Below are 17798 nucleotides of genomic sequence, written 5' to 3'. Positions count from 1 at the left end.
GGTGCTTGGTGGCTCTTCGGTGCCGCTGGCGCGGTGGCTTCGTGAGAGGCGTGTGGGCTAGCGGAGGTGTTGTGCGTGGGGTTGTAGTGTTGGGAGGTGCTCCGGGAGAAAGCTTGCCGGGCAAGAGCTTGTCGACGTCTATGGACGTCCTCTCACCTTCTTGGAAGCACCGTTGAGGACTTCTCTTCCTACACCCCCTCGGATCCAGTTCTTCGGATGAAAACCTTAGGCCCGGTTGGGCCGGACGACGACGTCGGTATCGTCGCTTCCTCCTTGGAGGCGTCGTCTTGAGGAGCTTTGGATCTCGTTTGCACTCTCCAGGGGCTAGACGCTCGCGACATTGCGGTCGGTTGGGGCTCGTCCGACAATGTGGATGTTCTGTGCGGCTTCTTGTGTAGCAACTATGGCTCCTTCAAGCGGAGAAGAATTTGCCGTTGGGTTCTGGTAGTCGGTCTCGTCCGGCGTGTTTGAGGGATCGTCGTGCCTCTTTTGTCTTCTGAAGTCGGAGCTGTTTGAGGGGGATCCTTGCGGCGACGATGATGTGAAGACGGGTGGTCGATTCTGGCGCTGGCTCGGCGCAGACCCAGTGCTTTTCTTCCTTCAATGCTCGTCGGCTGAGTCGAAGCTGCCTGGTCGTCGGCGTGTGTGGTGGACTGTTTGGCGTTGTCTGACGCAGGTCTCTACGCTTGTCTGCGGTGGAGGCTACATCGGTGGTCGTCGATGGTAAAGTCGGAGTCGCCCTCGCGGAGGCGTGATGACGATGACGCCGGATTACAATCTCGACGGAGCTCTTCCCCTAGGCGGCGTGTGTGCGTTCTTGTGTAGGTTGTCAGGTCGTTCTGTGTGCCTTGTTGTTGCGGGCGCATTGTGACGGCTTTAGCCCGGTTTTCCAATTATTAGTCGGGCAACTCTCTTCGATCTTTTTTAATGAGATCGGTACCTAAGAAATCACATTTCAAAAATAAATAAATAATACTACTAAGTTAAGTGACTTGGTTGGTAGAAAGAGGCCGGGTTGGTCAATGCAGCCATTGCTCAGCTTGCAATCTTCCGTCCTTGCAACGATCCATAATAACAGGTTATGTGACTTTGTTGGCAAAAAAAGGCCGAGTTGGTCAATGCAGCCCTTGCTCGACTCGTTATCTTTGGGTCTGACAGTGATCTATAATACTAGGTCACCTGACTTTTTTGCAAAAAGGATGTTGCGTCGGTAAATGCAGCCATTACCCGACCTGTTATCTTCGGTCCTCACAGTGATTTGTAAAACTAGGTCAACTAGCCTTTCCTTGCAAAAAGAGGACACATAGGTCAATGCTTGATTATACCAATGTTTTTGCTGACAAATAACAGCGGGCCTCTAAATCAGCTATAGCCAAGCTATAACGGGCTATAGCAACCTATTTATACATGACAACATTTAACGGCATCCTGCTAAAAAGTCTATAGTAAGGCTATAGCAGGCTATTGCTATAACCAGATATTTAAAACTGTGAATTATACACGTACGTGTGACACAAAATGAGTTCCACCGCAAAAGAAAACATTTATATGTACAGGGCCATTGGCCATTGGTGCGTGGGAAACTATTCCATGATAACCAAGTTACGCCAAGAACTCAATCCTGTCTGGGAGTTTCCAGAATATTTTTAAAAAACTACAGTACGTCATAAAGGTTATAATGTGAAATCTCAAATTCGAACCCATATTCATTCGTGATAAGAAAATAAATAAACAAATGCACACGTAGTTGTGCGTTTCTGAATGTCGATCGTCGCTTATGGAGGTCACTAGTATAGATGAGATAACCATGGAACCATGGGGCCATGGATTAGGAAGATCGGTCCATGTGGCGGCAGGAAGCAAATAATCAGACGGCACGTCGTTTCACGCGGCCTAATCCCTCGTTGTTTACCATCCCCCGGAAGAGGCCTTGTACAAGAGCCACAGGCATGCAGCACACTGGACAAGTCCATGACTCCATTCTCGACCCTGTTTGGATTTATAGACTAGAGTTAGTTTGAGCTAGTTGAAGCTCAAATAGCACTAAAGTATCCAAACATGAAGGTTAGATTAAAGCTAGTTGCATGTAACCCATCTAAAAAATCTAGCCCATCCAAAAGGTGCTAATTTGAGCTTGTTTTTATGTGTCCCATTAAAAAGTCACTTTTCTCTCTCTATCCACCAGGTAATATGTGTTAATTGAAGCTAGTTTTTATGAGACCCACTAAAAAATCACTTTTCTCTCTCCATCAAATACAACTATTGTCAATCTAACCCTATCATTTAAACACCTTTTTACTAGAGTTAGTTTAAAGTTAGTCATGAGCTAGAAACTAACTCTAACCTCTAGAGTATCCAAACAGGGCCCTCGTCGCGGTCTCGCGGTGACGACGAAACGAAACGCTGGCACAAGTCAAAAGGAGATCGGCAGTGGCCAGCGGCACCGGATAGTTTATTTGTAGAAGAGGTCCACATTTGAATTTGACAACGGAGGCACATGTCATGTCACGCAGACAGACTCACATGAGAGAAGTCCAAACAGGATGCCGCATGCAGTTTTCTCAATGCAGACAAGCACGTAGCCCCACGGTGCTGGGCCGTGACCGTGATCGAGTGAGTGAGATCTTGGCCATGATATGTTTATGTCAGGCGTCTGGAAGAAGCTGTCACGTTGGTGGTGGTCTAAGTGGATAAGATCCAAGGAACGGTTAACTAAGATGCGGGTAAAACGATAAGATCGAGTCGAAGTTTTTAGGGCTCGGCATTATTTTCAACGGATCATCATGCTCTTTGATGGTTTTGAGTTCCCACGGTAGGGCATCTCAATCTCCAACACCGACCCTTTAACCGTTAGTATATGTTTAGACTGTGTGATATATTTTGCCATCTCTGTATTGGTCCATTAAACGATTCAGACATTTTTTTGTAAATTCAAATTAAGTAAGGGGTTTTACGGTTGTCCGGACAACAACCATATCGGACTCCGGCACCTTGGGCCCAGATGTTCCTTTCCGGTCCCATTTTCTTCCAATCCATCTTCTTCTCTACTTTCCATCCTCCTCCTCCTCCTCCAACGATGTCGATATATCTCTTCGATCGCCACACACGCATTGTCGTACCTACGCACATTACTAAGGAAAAGCCTAGTAGTAGCGTGGATTTTTACCGTAGCAGTAGCGCGGGGACGCGCTACAGCTAACTTGTAGTGGTAGCGCGTGTCAACCCCCGCTGTTACTATGTGTGGCAGTAATAGCATGGTTATCGCCCTCGCTGCTACTAATTCTGTAGTGCATGGATGTAACCGGCGCTACTACCATGAATTTGAAAAACAAAAACAAAATCGCAATCCCGTGTGTGTTGTCAATGGCAGTAATAATTCGACCTAGCGATGGTAGGGGTCGCCGGAGGCGCCGTAGACGCGCAGCGGCAGACCAGATCGGGTGGCGGCTGCTGGAGATGGCCCGGATCCAAGACAGAGAAATGCCGCGATGTGGAGCTCCTATTTCCGGCAAAGGTAAACAGCGCCTGGTCGTCCATGGCGATGACTTGCACTTGTATGAGTATGGAAGGGTGAGTCAAACAAGAGAGAGAGAAGAGAAACGAGGGAGAAAGAGAGAAAGAGAAACGAGGGAGAGGAAAGAGATGGAGGGAGCAACGGTGGTTGGTCGTCGGGGTGAGGTGCTCCGGCATGGTGGCATGAAGAAACAGGGGATGAGGGGAAGACCGGCGAGCTCCTGGATGTCGGGGACGCGAGGCGGCGGCCTCTTTCGACACCATGGAGGAGGAGGCGAGCATGGACATGAGCCCCGTGGGAGAGCCTAGGAGAGAGGGGAGAGTGACGGGAGAGAGGAGGGATTTGTGGAGGAGATGAGGATTTTAGGGTTGTTAAAAAACTTTGTACATAGTAGTAGTACGAGATTTATACCCTGCGTTACTACTATAGCCTGTCCTGGGGGCCACGGCGGAGACCACTTAATACTAACATGGGGTTATACCCTGCCCTACTACTAGTACTGCGGGGTTTATGCCCCCACATTACTGGGGTCACGATAGACATCACTTAGTAGTAGCGCAGGTTTCTACAATGCGCTACTACTATCAACTTAGTAATAGCGGGGGTTTACAACCCTCGCTACCAGTAGTAGCGCGAGTTTATACCCCTCACTACTGCTAAACCTTCATCTATATATTTTTTTTTCCTAATAATGGCAACTAGCACTGACACGCCCGCTCGGCTTTTATGACGATGACGTTCACCAAGGAGCAAACTTTTATGCGCGCGCTTAATTAAGTTTATTGCATGGGAATAGCAAACTTTTATGCACCATAGAGCGTTGGCTCCAACGGCCGTTGGATAAAAATGCGTGCCCGCCGCTCTACCAGAAACGCTAAATTTTAGAGCGCACGATACACATTCTATGAAAAAACAAAATGATAGGCATAGATAAAAAATGATAAAAAAGATAGTACAGATTGTTTATAGATAGAAGCTACTCCTCGTCGATAGTTCATCATAGATAAACATACATAAACAAAAAATAAAATAAAAAAGATAAAAACTACTCCTCGTCGTCTTCCTTCGACATGCTGGTACCCGACTCCTCATCATGATGAAGGCATCAGCCCACCGTTCATCGTCGGAGTCCTAAGTCGACGCTTCCTTGAGCTCCTTGTTGAAGAGTGCGACTTGCTTCCGCGTACGCCTGTCATCGCGATGGGCGGCTCGCTCCGCCCTCCTCTCCTCCCTCCTTTGCGCGAAGAATGTATGCTCGTCGATGACATCTTGCGGGAACTGTTGGCGCTACGCTGACATGGCATGTTCGTCCATCTCAGCGATGCTGAGGCGACGCTCCCGCCTCCGGTTCTAGCGACGGTCCTCTTCAGTGACAACTTACGGGGGAGACGCGAGCAGCTGCGCTCACTCCCGCGTCATCACTTCGGGAAAATTCATGTCCCTACGAGGCCGGTTGAGGCGCCACGTCACCTCGTTGTACGCGCAGGCGGCCTCGTCGGCCCTGTCAATGATGGCCTTCAGCATTAATGTTCGCGGGCTGGTCCACTGTCCATGAACGGTTGCGAGAGGGAATTTACAGATCGTCATTAAAGATGCCGTTATATTAAACAGATGGATTAAGGCTGGTCATAGTAGGGGTATCATAGCTAGTATTATAGTCTTGAGACTAGCAAACATGCTGATGTGGCAAAATATTCAAAAAAAGAGGGTTAGAGTAACATAGGTAGATACCGTATCATGTTAAATGCTATGCTACTATGTGCCATGCATGTCAATAAATGAGATCACCTATGATACTATGCACTATGAAGATAGTATCATACAATAATAACATATACATGATACTACTATATGTTACTCCCCACTATGAGCAACCTAATATGCTACGAACAAAATTGCCACATAACCCAAAATGAAAAGAAATCATGTAATATAAAAAAGTACCGCAGTTGTACTATGAAGATGCCTTTAAAACTTGTTAGCTTGTTCATGAAGCTTGCTAATAAAATCAGTGATCGACGTCGTTCGCGTAAATGTTAATTGAGGGTACCTCATCACATGCATGGTTAGATTCCTTGTGGTAAAACTAACCCTTCGTTTTTTACTCGGCATTGGTGCTCGTACTTTTCTGAATTTATTTTAAATCTTTTGATGAAGTGCGTTCAGTGGAGGAAAGGTTTCCGTGGACTAGTCAAAACATGCTGATTAAGCACCCTGAAAAAAAAAAAGATGCTGATTAAGCAAGCCTAGGCATGAAACGCTGATTAAGCTGCCTCGCCTCCTCCCCCGTATATAAGTAGACCTACGCAGGCAGGCGAGCGAAGCGCGGCACGATTACGGTGAAAAAACCAGTGTACGCACAAATCCCATCAAATCCGCCTCCGTCCACCTCCTCGGCCCCTCGCCGCGCGACACCACACCCCCTACCATCTCGCGTCACTCGGCGGCAGGCAGCCCCAGGTGTTCCCTCCGGCCACATGCCCGCTCGCCATTCCTCCCGCCTCCGCCTGCTCGCCTAGCGAGCGGCGGCCACACACCCACACCACTACACCAGCTCCAGCACACCACGCGCAGCTGAGGTCCCGTGAGTGTGAGGCGCGACATGAAGGAGGCGGGCGGCGGCGGCGACGGGTTCGTGCGGGCGGACCAGATCGACCTCAAGAGCCTCGACGAGCAGCTCGACCGCCACCTCGCCCGCGCGTGGACCATGGACAAGCCCAAGCCCAGGCGCGACGGCCAGGACCGCAGGCGGGAGGACTGGGAGGCCGACCCCGCCAGGCTCGTCGTCCGCGGCGTCATCGCCCGCGGCACCTTCGGCACCGTCCACCGCGGCGTCTACGACGGCCTCGACGTCGCAGGTCCGTGCCACCATCCTCCTCTGCTCCCCTCACCTGTTCACTGCACGCGTCTTCATTCGACGCCCGTGCGCTGTTCGACGGAATGCCCCTGCGTGCCGACGCGGCGCCGCCGGCCGACTGCGGCGACGCGAGGCGAGATAGGTGCCGCGCGCCCGCCTGCCTGCCGATGTGTCTCAAGGGGGGCTGCTCCTTTACTTGCCGCTTTTAGCAAGTCGCGCGAGTTGGTGGCGCTGCCTTTTCTTTTCTTGGTGCCCGGCCGGCCGGCCGTCCAATCAAATCACGGGCTGCGTACGATCCCCGTGACATCACTTGGAGTGTTGGACAGGGCGGCGGCTGGCTGCCGGTCTTCGCTGTGTGCTTGTGCCCTTCGCTTCGCTCATGCATGTGATCCCGAACCACCACTTGCTCGTCGTTATCATGGCCTCATTCATGATTCATGGCCATGTCGCTCCTTCTTGTGATCTTTGAAAGCTACACATCACCAGTCTGAAGTGATGCAATCTAGAGGGTTTTGCTACTTTTCCCACCAGGTCGAGTCAGTGTGTCTTGCATGACATGGCAGCAGCAGGACAGAGGGATCTCTCTGTGCCGAACCTTCTTTCTCACCACAGCGTATATATAGTCGCACTGATCGATTAGTGATTTGTTAAGGACTTGCTGTTCAGCATTCGCCTATTTCTCCGGTCCTGACACGGGTTCCTTCCTTCATTTTGCAACCCCCAAGCTGTATGTTGTACGCATTGCTAGCAGAGGAAATCAATTTAAACCCTTGTGGAAAAAACCCGGACTATTTGTAAGCTTGAAAAATATATCCTGTAAGCACTTGAATTGAAAGACAGAAAGAAAGGTATTTCAGTAGTGGATCATCTTACCTCGTTTGCCTAGACAGCGCTAGAGTCAGTCTGCTGTTGTCGACCCATATATCCCAGGACAGGGTATACAGATCTTCTGTAGCAAATAGCCTGTCCCCCCCTCTTCCTCTTTCTGGCTGTCCCACTTCTCAATCCTGGCAACAGCGTTTCACATCAATTCTTAATTTTTATTTTGGGACAATAGTTGCTATGGAAGTTGAAAGCTCTTATTAGCACTGTCAGTTTTGAACGTGGATGGTTAACACCAGTTATGTTTCAGTGAAATTGCTTGATTGGGGGGAGGATGGTCACAGGTCAGAGCAAGAAATAACATCAATAAGAGCAGCTTTTTCACAAGAAGTCTCCGTCTGGCATAAACTTGATCATCCAAATGTAACTAAGGTACTGTTTGGTTTGACATGTTATTGCGCTTTCTTCAATTCTATTTGGTTAATCTGTTCTGCCTGTTGACATGCATCATTTGTTGCATTTATCGATTCTTGAAAAAAGGATGATAAAAATGAAATGTATCTTCAGTGTTGGGACTGATGACCGATACCTGCGGTCTAAATGCAATACAAGCACATTGCTGCGATAAAGTTGTTAACTGTCGCTGTATAAAATTAGCTTGCTTAGTCAGGCCTCTAACAAGTTAAGAAGTTTTCAGTAAGTTCTGTGTAAGCCACTAGAATAGAAGCTGTGATACATTGTCTGCTTAGACGAAATATTAGTTCTCAGTAGCAAAAGATGAAGTGTTCACATATATCAAATGCTTTCACCTCTCACTTGTCATGCTGTTATAATGGAACCAGGGGAGCTGCGGCTTGCCATACCATAATCGGATTAAACCATCTAATAGTTGGCCGTATCTTAGCAAGCCTATCTAGTACATTCTTTCGGTTATGACATTATTTACACCTAAATCCATTTGTTTCAAGTATTAATATACTCCCTCCGTACCAAAATTCTTGTCTTAGATTTGTTTAGATATGAATGTATCTAGCCATGCTTTAGTATTTAGATACATCCCTTTTTAGACAAATTTAAGACAAGAATTTTAGGATGGAGGGAGTACTTCACAAGTATCGACTTTTATACCATATTAAACATGACAGTCTGTCCTAACAACAGCTTCAATTTTCCTGTACAGTTTATAGGGGCTATAATGGGTGCTGGGGATCTGAATATTCAGACAGAAGATGGAAATATTGGCATGCCAAGTAATGTCTGCTGTGTCATTGTGGAGTACCTTGCTGGAGGTGCACTGAAAACATTTCTGATAAAGAACAGGAGAAGGAAGTTGGCTTTCAAAGTTGTGGTCCAGATAGCTCTCGACCTTGCCAGGGGGTAAGTAGGCACTGCATTCTCGTCAGTCTTGCTGTTCAGTCTTTGGCTCCCTGTAGCCCCCAAAGTTCTCACTGATTTGAGGAATGCTGACCTTTAAATTTTTGACAGATTAAGCTATCTTCACTCAAAGAAAATCGTGCACCGTGACGTGAAGACTGAAAACATGCTTCTTGACAAAACAAGAACTGTCAAAATCGCCGACTTTGGTGTTGCTCGCCATGAGGCTGCAAACCCCAGTGACATGACAGGCGAAACAGGCACCCTTGGCTACATGGCCCCTGAGGTATCTATCTTATCTTGGATGGTATCGTTGTGTCCTCACAGTTTCTCTTCTTCTTCTCCATTTTGCCCTATACTTATCTGAATTGCAGCACAAACTAATTTAATGCATTCTGACATCTGAGCATCACACAGTGGCTTTGCATATGCTACCCCCCTGCATGTTACTCCCTCTGTTCCTAAATACTTGTTGTTGGGGAGAACTAGACTAGTTCTCCTCAACAACAAGTATTATGGTACAGAGGGAGTACATGCCTTACATCGGCGGCATCTGATGTGCAGGTTCTCAACGGCAACGCTTACAACAGGAAGTGCGACGTCTACAGCTTCGGGATCTGCCTGTGGGAGGTCTACTGCTGTGACATGCCATACGCGGACCTGAGCTTCTCCGAGGTGACATCCGCAGTTGTTCGTCAGGTACAATGACTCTGCGATTGTGTACCTAACCATGTGCTGTTCTCTGATGATTTCTGAACCTGAGACCATACTTGACAACACAAACGACCGCTGATCTCCAGAACCTGAGGCCGGAGATCCCGCGGTGCTGCCCGAGCGCCTTTGCGAACGTGATGAAGCGGTGCTGGGACGCGAACCCCGACAAGCGGCCGGAGATGGCGGAGGTGGTGACGATGCTGGAGGCGATCGACACGTCCAAGGGCGGGGGCATGATACCCGCGGACCAGGCACGGGGCATCGGGTGCCTCTCGTGCCTCAGGCCGCGCAGGGGGCCCTGAACCCTCGACGCACGATGAACCACACGGCAGCGAGGTGGAGGTAGCGTCCTTTCTGCAATGCAGGCTTTTAGCCATGGATCTCGGGTCGGTCGGTTGATTGCATTTGCTTTAGTTTTACGGTGCACAGCCTGGTTACTGGTCCTCTGATGCATGTAAATTCCTCTGTCTCTGCCCCCTTCTGTTTCTCTGTGAATGAAAGAACATGCTCGCTCCTTCGTTCGTCTATGCTTTTCTGTGCTGACATCTCATCCTGGTTTGCTAATCGTCTCCTGCAGCTATCATAAAAGTAGTTGTATTCTTGAGGAGGCTTCAGTCTTTACAAAATTTAAGAAACTGCAGCCTTTCCATTTATTTTCTTTTTGTGAAACAAGAAACTCGAAAACCAGAAAAAGAGAAAACAAGGTGTTGTCTGACATGTACTCCCTCCGTCCGGAATTATTTGTTACAGAAATTGATAAAAATTATGTATCTAGATACATTCATTTCTCTTACAAGTATCTTCGAACGAAGAGAGTACATGATAGGATCAGGTACTTGATGACTTGACCAGACAGATTTTTCTTTAATCAACTGAAAAAGATAGGCATCCCCGGTTGCTCTCGTTTCAAATGTGCCACGTAGAGTACTTCTTCTGTATCTAAATAATCGGAGCTGGAAAAAACTGATATAGTTCTTTCTGACTATAATTATTTAGACACGGAGGGGTATTAGGCACCAGCAACGGGCTGCTCTTTGGTGCTCTGTGAGCAAACGCTCCACCATTGAGTGATCGATGGTTTGGTAGCGGGCCGATCTCAGCTTGAACCAAACATCCTTGGAGAAACGGCATGTGTTGAAGAGTGGAGCGCAGTTTTCAGAGTTTTGAAGACATAGAGATTCCCATGAACTCTGAGCCTGTCCGATCCTTGGGTAGAGTTTTCGGTTTTTAGGCAAAGATGTTGGGTTCCTAGCAATGCTATCGTATTTCGTCCATATATCAATCCCTTGTGCTAGCTACAACTGTCCCCATTTAATCAATATTGTTTAGGGAAGAATGCCCATGCCACCCACTAGTGTGAAACCAACGACAACCTGATAGATGAATAAAACTATTGCTTATTAATTATTTGATATTGGGTACATGGCTATATATAATAGTACAAACCGATTTAGACTAGGTATTACAAACCGACTTAGACTAGAAAACTTGTGATCCAAGGAATAATCTAACATCCCCGCAATATCAACGGGAGGCTCGATGATGTTGAGACTGAAACATATGTCTTGGAATGGCTTAGTAGCAAGTTCTTTGGTGAAGATATCAGCAAATTGAGCCCTAGTAGAAACATGGAGCACCCAAACTTGTCCAAGAGCCACCTTCTCACAAACAAAGTGAATATCAATCTCAATGTGTTTGGCCCGACCATACTGAACAGGATTCCCAGACATGTAAACAGCTGAAATATTATCACAATATACAATAGTAGTTTACTCAATCGGTCGGTGCAGTTCTGAGAGCAATTGACGAAGCCAAATAGTATCAGCAACAACATGTGCCACATCACAGTACTCAACTTTAGCGGACGAGCGGGAGACTGTAACTTGTCTTTTCGAGGACCAAGAAATCAAATTATTACCGAGAAAAACACAAAATACGGATGTGGATCGTCGAGTGTCTGGACAACCAGTCTTGTCTGCATCAGAGTATGCGGTGAGAGAATGAGGGGTGGAATTATTGATGTGAAGACCATGATCAAGAGTACCTTTCAAATACCTAAGAACACGCTTGGCATGATTATAATGCGGAAGTCGTGGATCATGCACATAGTGTTGGGGAATGTTGCATGGGCATGATCACAATGAAACTATCAAACACCTCTTTCTTTTTTGCCCAATGGCTAGAATACTATGGCGATCGATTAATATAGCCTTTAACATTAACCCTCCGATAGCATAAACACGTTATTTGGGACGTGGCTAAACGGGGTTGATGATTTTATTGCTAAACATATTTGGATAGGAGTATGTGCATTATTATGGGCTATATGAAACTGCAGAAATGACATGGTATTTAACAGACAAACTCGTATAACTTTTTTCCAGGTCATCTTCAGGGCCACATCATTAATTCGTATGTTGTCGATACTCATTCCTGCAGAAGCCAGAGAGCCTTTAGTTACTGGGTCTGTCCTATGTGAGATGGTAACGCGGGGTATATTCAACCGGTTTGGATGATGAACCACTAATAGGATAGCCTAGTCTTAGCATCCTATGTGAGCTGGTTGTGGCTTTACTTTCATTTGTTTGTTTTTATTTATCTGCTCAATAAGAGCTTTTGTGGATCTAAGATCTTTGTTGGATTTTTCGATTAAGCAATAAAATGGCTGCATGCATCATTATGATGCAGAGGCCAGGGACGAACCTCCTTTTAAAAATTAAATAAATAAACAAATAAATGTAGAGAAAATGGCACATGACACCAGCACAACAAGGTGATTGATTAAACATTTACTGCAACTTGAATGAATTCAGTTTGATACAAGGAATTCAGCCAAGGAAGATTTGAACACAATAAATGCAACATCACACAAATATTATACAGTAGAAGGGAGCATTGAAAAGGATGACATAAGTATGGAAATCACACATGACTAGCCTTATTGCTAGTGTTCCTTGATGGAGAGAAGCACCTTGAAGAGAGCCACCAGAAGAGCGAAGATGGAGAGCGCAATAGAAACCACAGTGACTATGGTTTTAATGTTCTTGTAAACAAACTTGTGGACCTTGATCCAAAACCATCTCTTGCTCTTATAGGACTCAATCTCTTCCAAGATGTTGATGTAGAGAGGGCCACCGCTTATGTGCTTGATTATAGCCTTGAAGAAGTCGAGTGTCTCCTTGTTGGTGAGTTCTCCTTGCACGAGACGCTTTGACCGCAGCTTGTGCACGTCCTCCTCCCGGTCCATGAGCATTGCTAGGACGGCAAGGTAAGAGCACACGATTGGATTTTGAATACCCTTGGCCATGGATACCTCGAAAGCCGCCATGTTGACGAGCCAGCATGACCTCACCTCATCTAGCAAAAGAGGTGCTAGGAAGATCTTGTCGGCCAAGACAGGTCTTCTCTTGATGCCCATGTCTGTAAATTTCGTTGTCTTGCTGGCTGTAAGCTTGATACCCATCTCTGCAAGCTCAATGGCACTAATAGTTTTCGACATGGGCCTGAGTTCTTCAGACTGGGGTTCTGCATTAACGCTGCCTCCTGTTTTATACAACCAAAGGAGGCCGAGGAGATGTGGCGGCTCGTTGGTACCATCCCAGGCAAACGGTTCACTCACTTTGTCTCCACTTACTTGGAGTGTGCGGCCCATCTTACCAATGAACTCCCCCACGTTCACAGAGGGCCTCAAGCTCCAGAGTGTGTGGAGCACCACCCAAGGGAGCTGGTTCTCCAGCAGCATTATGTCATTGCTGATGTATGCTTGGTTGGACTCGAAGAAATACAACAAGGATGAAGGAAGCTCGTCGCGGGCCGTACAAATGAGCATATATTGCAGCAAGAAGCAACCATCAACACACATCATGCTCACAAAGTCAGGTAGTGATTCAGAACCTATGTTGTAGAACTTGTGAGGGTCGCTTGCGACAGATTCAACCTTTGCACGTATTTCCAGAAACGAGTGGCCAGATTTCTTGATGAAGTGGGATGCAGCCACCCGTTTCACCTCCTCCATCTCCACAAGGTAGTTTGATTTTCCATTGCCAAGGCTGTAGAGTGGATTGTGGTAAGGGCCGATGGCCACCACCCTCGGGGCAACATAACTTGTCCCAACACCTTTTAAGCTCGCAGGGAACCTAGGCATCTTTGACTGCATTTTCTCGAAATCGATCTCGAAATCTTCTGCTGCTCGGTTCATCTCCAGAACAAAATGGTAGTGTGTATCTCGGTCAACATCAGTGTCTGGCTCTTCCGCAAGACCTGTCTCCTGACTGATTCTTCCTACAGCTGCTACCTCATCGAAATCAGTGTCTGACTCTTTTGCGGCTTTCTCCAAGTCTTGAGCTGGAGCCTTTTCATGCCTTCTTCCCTTTCCATGTCCTCCTTTTCCCTTTCTCTTTTTGATTGAAGAAGTGGCAGAGATTCTTTCCATCACCTTCTTCTTCCTATTACTCCCAGACATTCTTGTCACCATCTTCTTCAAATAATATCTGTGTGGCTGCTCCCTACCTCCTGCTACTTGCTATATTGAAACTGCTATATATAGCTAGGATGGTTCAGAGTTCAGATTTTGGTCCACATACCAAGTCCAAGCATCTTGTCACCAGTCTCTAATCTCATCAAACCTGCTGAATCATAATTCATAAATCGGCCCCATAATCCAATTAGTCACTAGCTAGAAAATAAGACTATGTGCATAGATCAAGGCCTTTGCCTGAAAAAGAAGAAATTCATCAACTGGATAAATTACCTTGAAGGCTCCAATGGTCAAAACTCCAAACAACGATCTCACGCAGGGAAAGACAAGTCGTCGGCTGCGCCCCCTCCTTCTGTATCAATCAAGTACTCGGACGGAGGTGTGTTTGGTACTAGCTCATCACCTAACTGATTACTCCCATTAATACGGTACCCACAAGCCATGTTAGCCGAGCAAGGCAGAAAGGATTTATTTTTTCTATCAACTTGCTGGGTTATATAATATTGCGCCTCTCACCGGCCATGTTAAGTTAGTCAAGTTGCCAGCTAGACGATCCAGATAATAAACCACCATGAGCAAGATCCGTGACAGACGCCGCGCGTCCAGCCATCTCTTCTACTTCATTTCACTACTAGAATTTTCCACTATGCCTACGGCCACAGGCCGTCGGCATATCCCCGTCGGTGTAGAATACATCGGCGTAGATACGCCGGCCGTCGGCATAGGAAAGCCGTCGGCATAGGTATCTATGCCTACGGTTTCCGTACAACCGTCGGCGTAGTTTTCCACGAGACGGTCTCCAACGGCGTCGTTATTGCGTCGGTCGCCCCACGGAGTGACACGTGGCGCATCTATGCCTAACGCTTGGCCTAGGCTGTAGGCATAGATGCGTCACGTGTCACTCCGCGGGGCATCTGGGTCATACTATACGCCGACGGCCTAGACGTCGGCATAGGTGGAACATCTATGCCGACAGCCTGACCGTCGGCATAGACGAGCCACGTGGCAGCATCTAGTTTCCCTGGGCATATCTATGCCGACGGCAAAGCTGTCGGCATAGCCACCCTCTGGTTTTTTTTTGTATACCCTATTTTGTTCATTCCATTTAAAATCAACACAATAATATGATAGATATATACCACAAATACGACAACAAATTGAACACACAAATATGACAGCAAATTGAACACACTAAGATCATCATCAAGTCCAACATCATCATCTCACAAATATCACATAAAGTTCAATATGACACAAATATGACAACAGATATCATCATTATCTCAAGAACATCATCTAATGAACACAAGTAGAAACTTAAAGAACATCATCAAGAGCTCGACGAAGCAGGAGTCTGAGTCACCAGTCCCCTACATGTTTGAGAAGAGATTGTAAGGGTAAATATAATATGATAGTGTTGAATGAACGAGAGCTAGTTTGTCAATAGTTAGGCAAATGTACTAACCGGAGTCTGGCTGCCTAGTGCCACCCATTCATCGAATGAGGGCACGTGTGGGGGTTCTCCAGCAGGAGGTGGTGGGGGTCCTATTTGTGGTCGCTCCGTGCGGTTCTCCCAAGACGCCACCATAGCGTGGGTGTTAGTTAACCAAGCAAACTAGAAGGTCAGAAAGAATGAAAGTGCAAATTTTATCTTGGTTTTAAGAGGGCAAAACTAACCGCCACCATCTCACGATTGTAAATATCATTTGCCTTCACTAGGCGCAAGTACTCCCGCACCTCGACATTCTTAAGCTCGACAAAGGCCTTGTATGCCTACAAAATTTAGGTTGTTTGTAAGTGGGAAATGCTGAAAATAAACTGAGAAAGTGAGAAAGAAAGATGATAAGGAGGAAATACTTACTTCATGCTGGCGGGCTGAGGGAGGCTGCGAACGCCCTGTACTGGTGCACGGGCTCGGGTCGGTAGCCCGAAGCCGTGTGTAAGAGACTGAAGGACTGATCAAGCCATCGAAACACGGGTAGCGGCCGTGGGACTTCCCGTGGATGGACACCACCGCCGTCTCGTCGATCTGAGACTCGACCACGTCAGGAGCATCCGGACCTGGTGGATGCAACCTCTCAAACTGTTGCTTGTAAGACTCAATGTGCTCCTCGGTATTGCCATAGTACTTGCTCTCGCCTTCCTTGGGATTAGGCTTAGCACGAGCTAGCGTCCATGAGTGTATGTATGAGAGTGTCCTCTTCAACTTGTTCTCCTGCAACGTCAGACGGAAGTTAGCCATACATAAGAACATGACGGTAGCTATAAAAAGAAGAACAAAAATGAACCATGGATATAGATATACCTTCATGGCCTTGAAGCCCCAGTGGTTCATGTTTCCTTGGCCGTGTGTCCCGTCTTTTCCACGGTTAGCCCGGGCCCTGCTGCTCTTGGCAGCAAACTCTGCATCGTCGCCGAGCCACCTATCCACCAACCTAGCCCATCCCTCATCCTTTCCAAGGCACCATTTAGGAATAACCTAAAAAATGGAAGCATGACAGGTCAGCACAGAACAATGAAATTGACTGCTTATACGCTGGAACGAGAAGTCTCTAATACTTACCTTCATGTACTGCTCCCTGTTCAAGGTAAGTTGTTGCTTCTTGTTGGGGAACGTTGCATGGGAAACAAAATTTTCCTACGCGCACGAAGACCTATCATGGTGACGTCCATCTACGAGAGGGGATGAGTGATCTACGTACCCTTGTAGATCGTACAGCAGAAGCGTTTAGTGAACGCGGTTGATGTAGTGGAACGTCCTCACGTCCCTCGATCCGCCCCGCGAACAATCCCGCGATCAGTCCCACGATCTAGTACCGAACGGACGTCACCTCCGCGTTCAGCACACGTACAGCTCGACGATGATCTCGGCCTTCTTGATCCAGCAAGAGAGACGGAGAGGTAGAAGAGTTCTCCGGCAGCGTGACGGCGCTCCGGAGGTTGGTGATGACCTTGTCTCAGCAGGGCTCCGCCCGAGCTCCGCAGAAACGCGATCTAGAGGAAAAACCGTGGAGGTATGTGGTCGGGCTGCCGTGGCAAAAGTTGTCACAAATCAGCCCTAATACCTCAGTATATATAGGAGGGAGGGGGAGGGAAGAGGCAGCCTCAAACCCTCAAGGTTTGGCCGAAATTGGAGGTGGAGGAGTCCTACTCCAATCCTACTTGGAGTAGGATTCCACCTTCCCACTTGGAAACTCTTTCCACCTTGTGTTTTTTCCTTCTCAAACCTTATGGGCCTTAGTGGGAACTTATTCCAGCCCACTAGGGGCTGGTTTATCTCTTCCCATAGCCCATGAGACCCCTTGGGGCGTGACACCCCTCCCGATGGTCCCCGGCACCCCTCCTGGCACTCCCGGTACACTACCGATGAGCCTGAAACTTTTTCGGTAATGCACGAAAACCTTCTGGTAACCAAATGAGGTCATCCTATATATCAATCTTCGTTTCCGGACCATTCCGGAAACCCTCGTGACGTCCGTGATCTCATCCGGTACTCCGAACAACAATCGGTAACCAACCATATAACTCAAATACGCATAAAACAACGTCGAACCTTAAGTGTGCAGACCCTGCGGGTTCGAGAACTATGTAGACATGACCCGAGAGACTCCTCGGTCAATATCCAATAGCGGGACCTGGATGCCCATATTGGATCCTACATATTCTACGAAGATCTTATCCTCAGTGCCAAGGATTCATATAATCCCGTATGTCATTCCCTTTGTCCTTCGGTATGTTACTTGCCCGAGATTCGATCGTCGGTATCCGTATACCTATTTCAATCTCGTTTACCGGCAAGTCTCTTTACTCGTTCCGTAATACAAGATCCCGTAACTTACACTAAGTCACATTGCTTGCAAGGCTTGTGTGTGATGTTGTATTACCGAGTGGGCCCCGAGATACCTCTCCGTCACACGGAGTGACAAATCCCAGTCTCGATCCATACTAACTCAACGAACACCTTTGGAGACACCTGTAGAGCATCTTTATAGTCACCCAGTTATGTTGCGACGTTTGATACACACAAAGCATTCCTCCGG

General features: G+C 47.3%; 2 protein-coding genes across 2 annotated transcripts; one reads left to right on the top strand and one right to left on the bottom strand.

The window, feature by feature from the left end:
* The first annotated feature begins 5830 nt into the window (after window positions 1–5830).
* Window positions 5831–9826, top strand: LOC123451515 (serine/threonine-protein kinase STY13-like). The gene is made up of 6 exons (XM_045128257.1): window positions 5831–6372; window positions 7504–7625; window positions 8374–8570; window positions 8679–8853; window positions 9132–9266; window positions 9368–9826. Exons 1-6 carry the CDS (start codon window positions 6117–6119, stop codon window positions 9581–9583), a joined length of 1101 nt encoding a protein of 366 aa, XP_044984192.1. The 5' UTR covers window positions 5831–6116; the 3' UTR covers window positions 9584–9826.
* A 2229-nt stretch (window positions 9827–12055) lies between these two features.
* LOC123420544 (UPF0481 protein At3g47200-like) lies at window positions 12056–14176 on the bottom strand. Its single transcript, XM_045107383.1, has 2 exons — window positions 14032–14176; window positions 12056–13906 (listed from the first exon to the last, which is right to left on the bottom strand). The coding sequence occupies exon 2, from the start codon at window positions 13753–13755 to the stop codon at window positions 12226–12228; it is 1530 nt and encodes a 509-aa protein (XP_044963318.1). The 5' UTR covers window positions 13756–13906; window positions 14032–14176; the 3' UTR covers window positions 12056–12225.
* Window positions 14177–17798: the final 3622 nt, after the last annotated feature.

This window comes from Hordeum vulgare, chromosome 1H (assembly GCF_904849725.1).
Source record: "Hordeum vulgare subsp. vulgare chromosome 1H, MorexV3_pseudomolecules_assembly, whole genome shotgun sequence".
Taxonomy (NCBI): Eukaryota; Viridiplantae; Streptophyta; class Magnoliopsida; order Poales; family Poaceae; genus Hordeum; species Hordeum vulgare.
The sequence above is the reverse complement of the archived record's forward strand: the minus strand, read 5'-3'. Positions and strand labels throughout refer to the sequence as shown.

Bases quoted from the DNA above. Each gene is read 5' to 3' on its own strand.
- LOC123420544 (XM_045107383.1), bottom strand. From the start codon at position 13,755: ATGGTGACAAGAATGTCTGGGAGTAATAGGAAGAAGAAGGTGATGGAA.
- LOC123451515 (XM_045128257.1), top strand. From the start codon at position 6,117: ATGAAGGAGGCGGGCGGCGGCGGCGACGGGTTCGTGCGGGCGGACCAG. The intron at 6,373-7,503 runs GTCCGTGCCACC...GTTATGTTTCAG, and splicing joins CGACGGCCTCGACGTCGCAG to TGAAATTGCTTGATTGGGGG. The intron at 9,267-9,367 runs GTACAATGACTC...GCTGATCTCCAG, and splicing joins CATCCGCAGTTGTTCGTCAG to AACCTGAGGCCGGAGATCCC.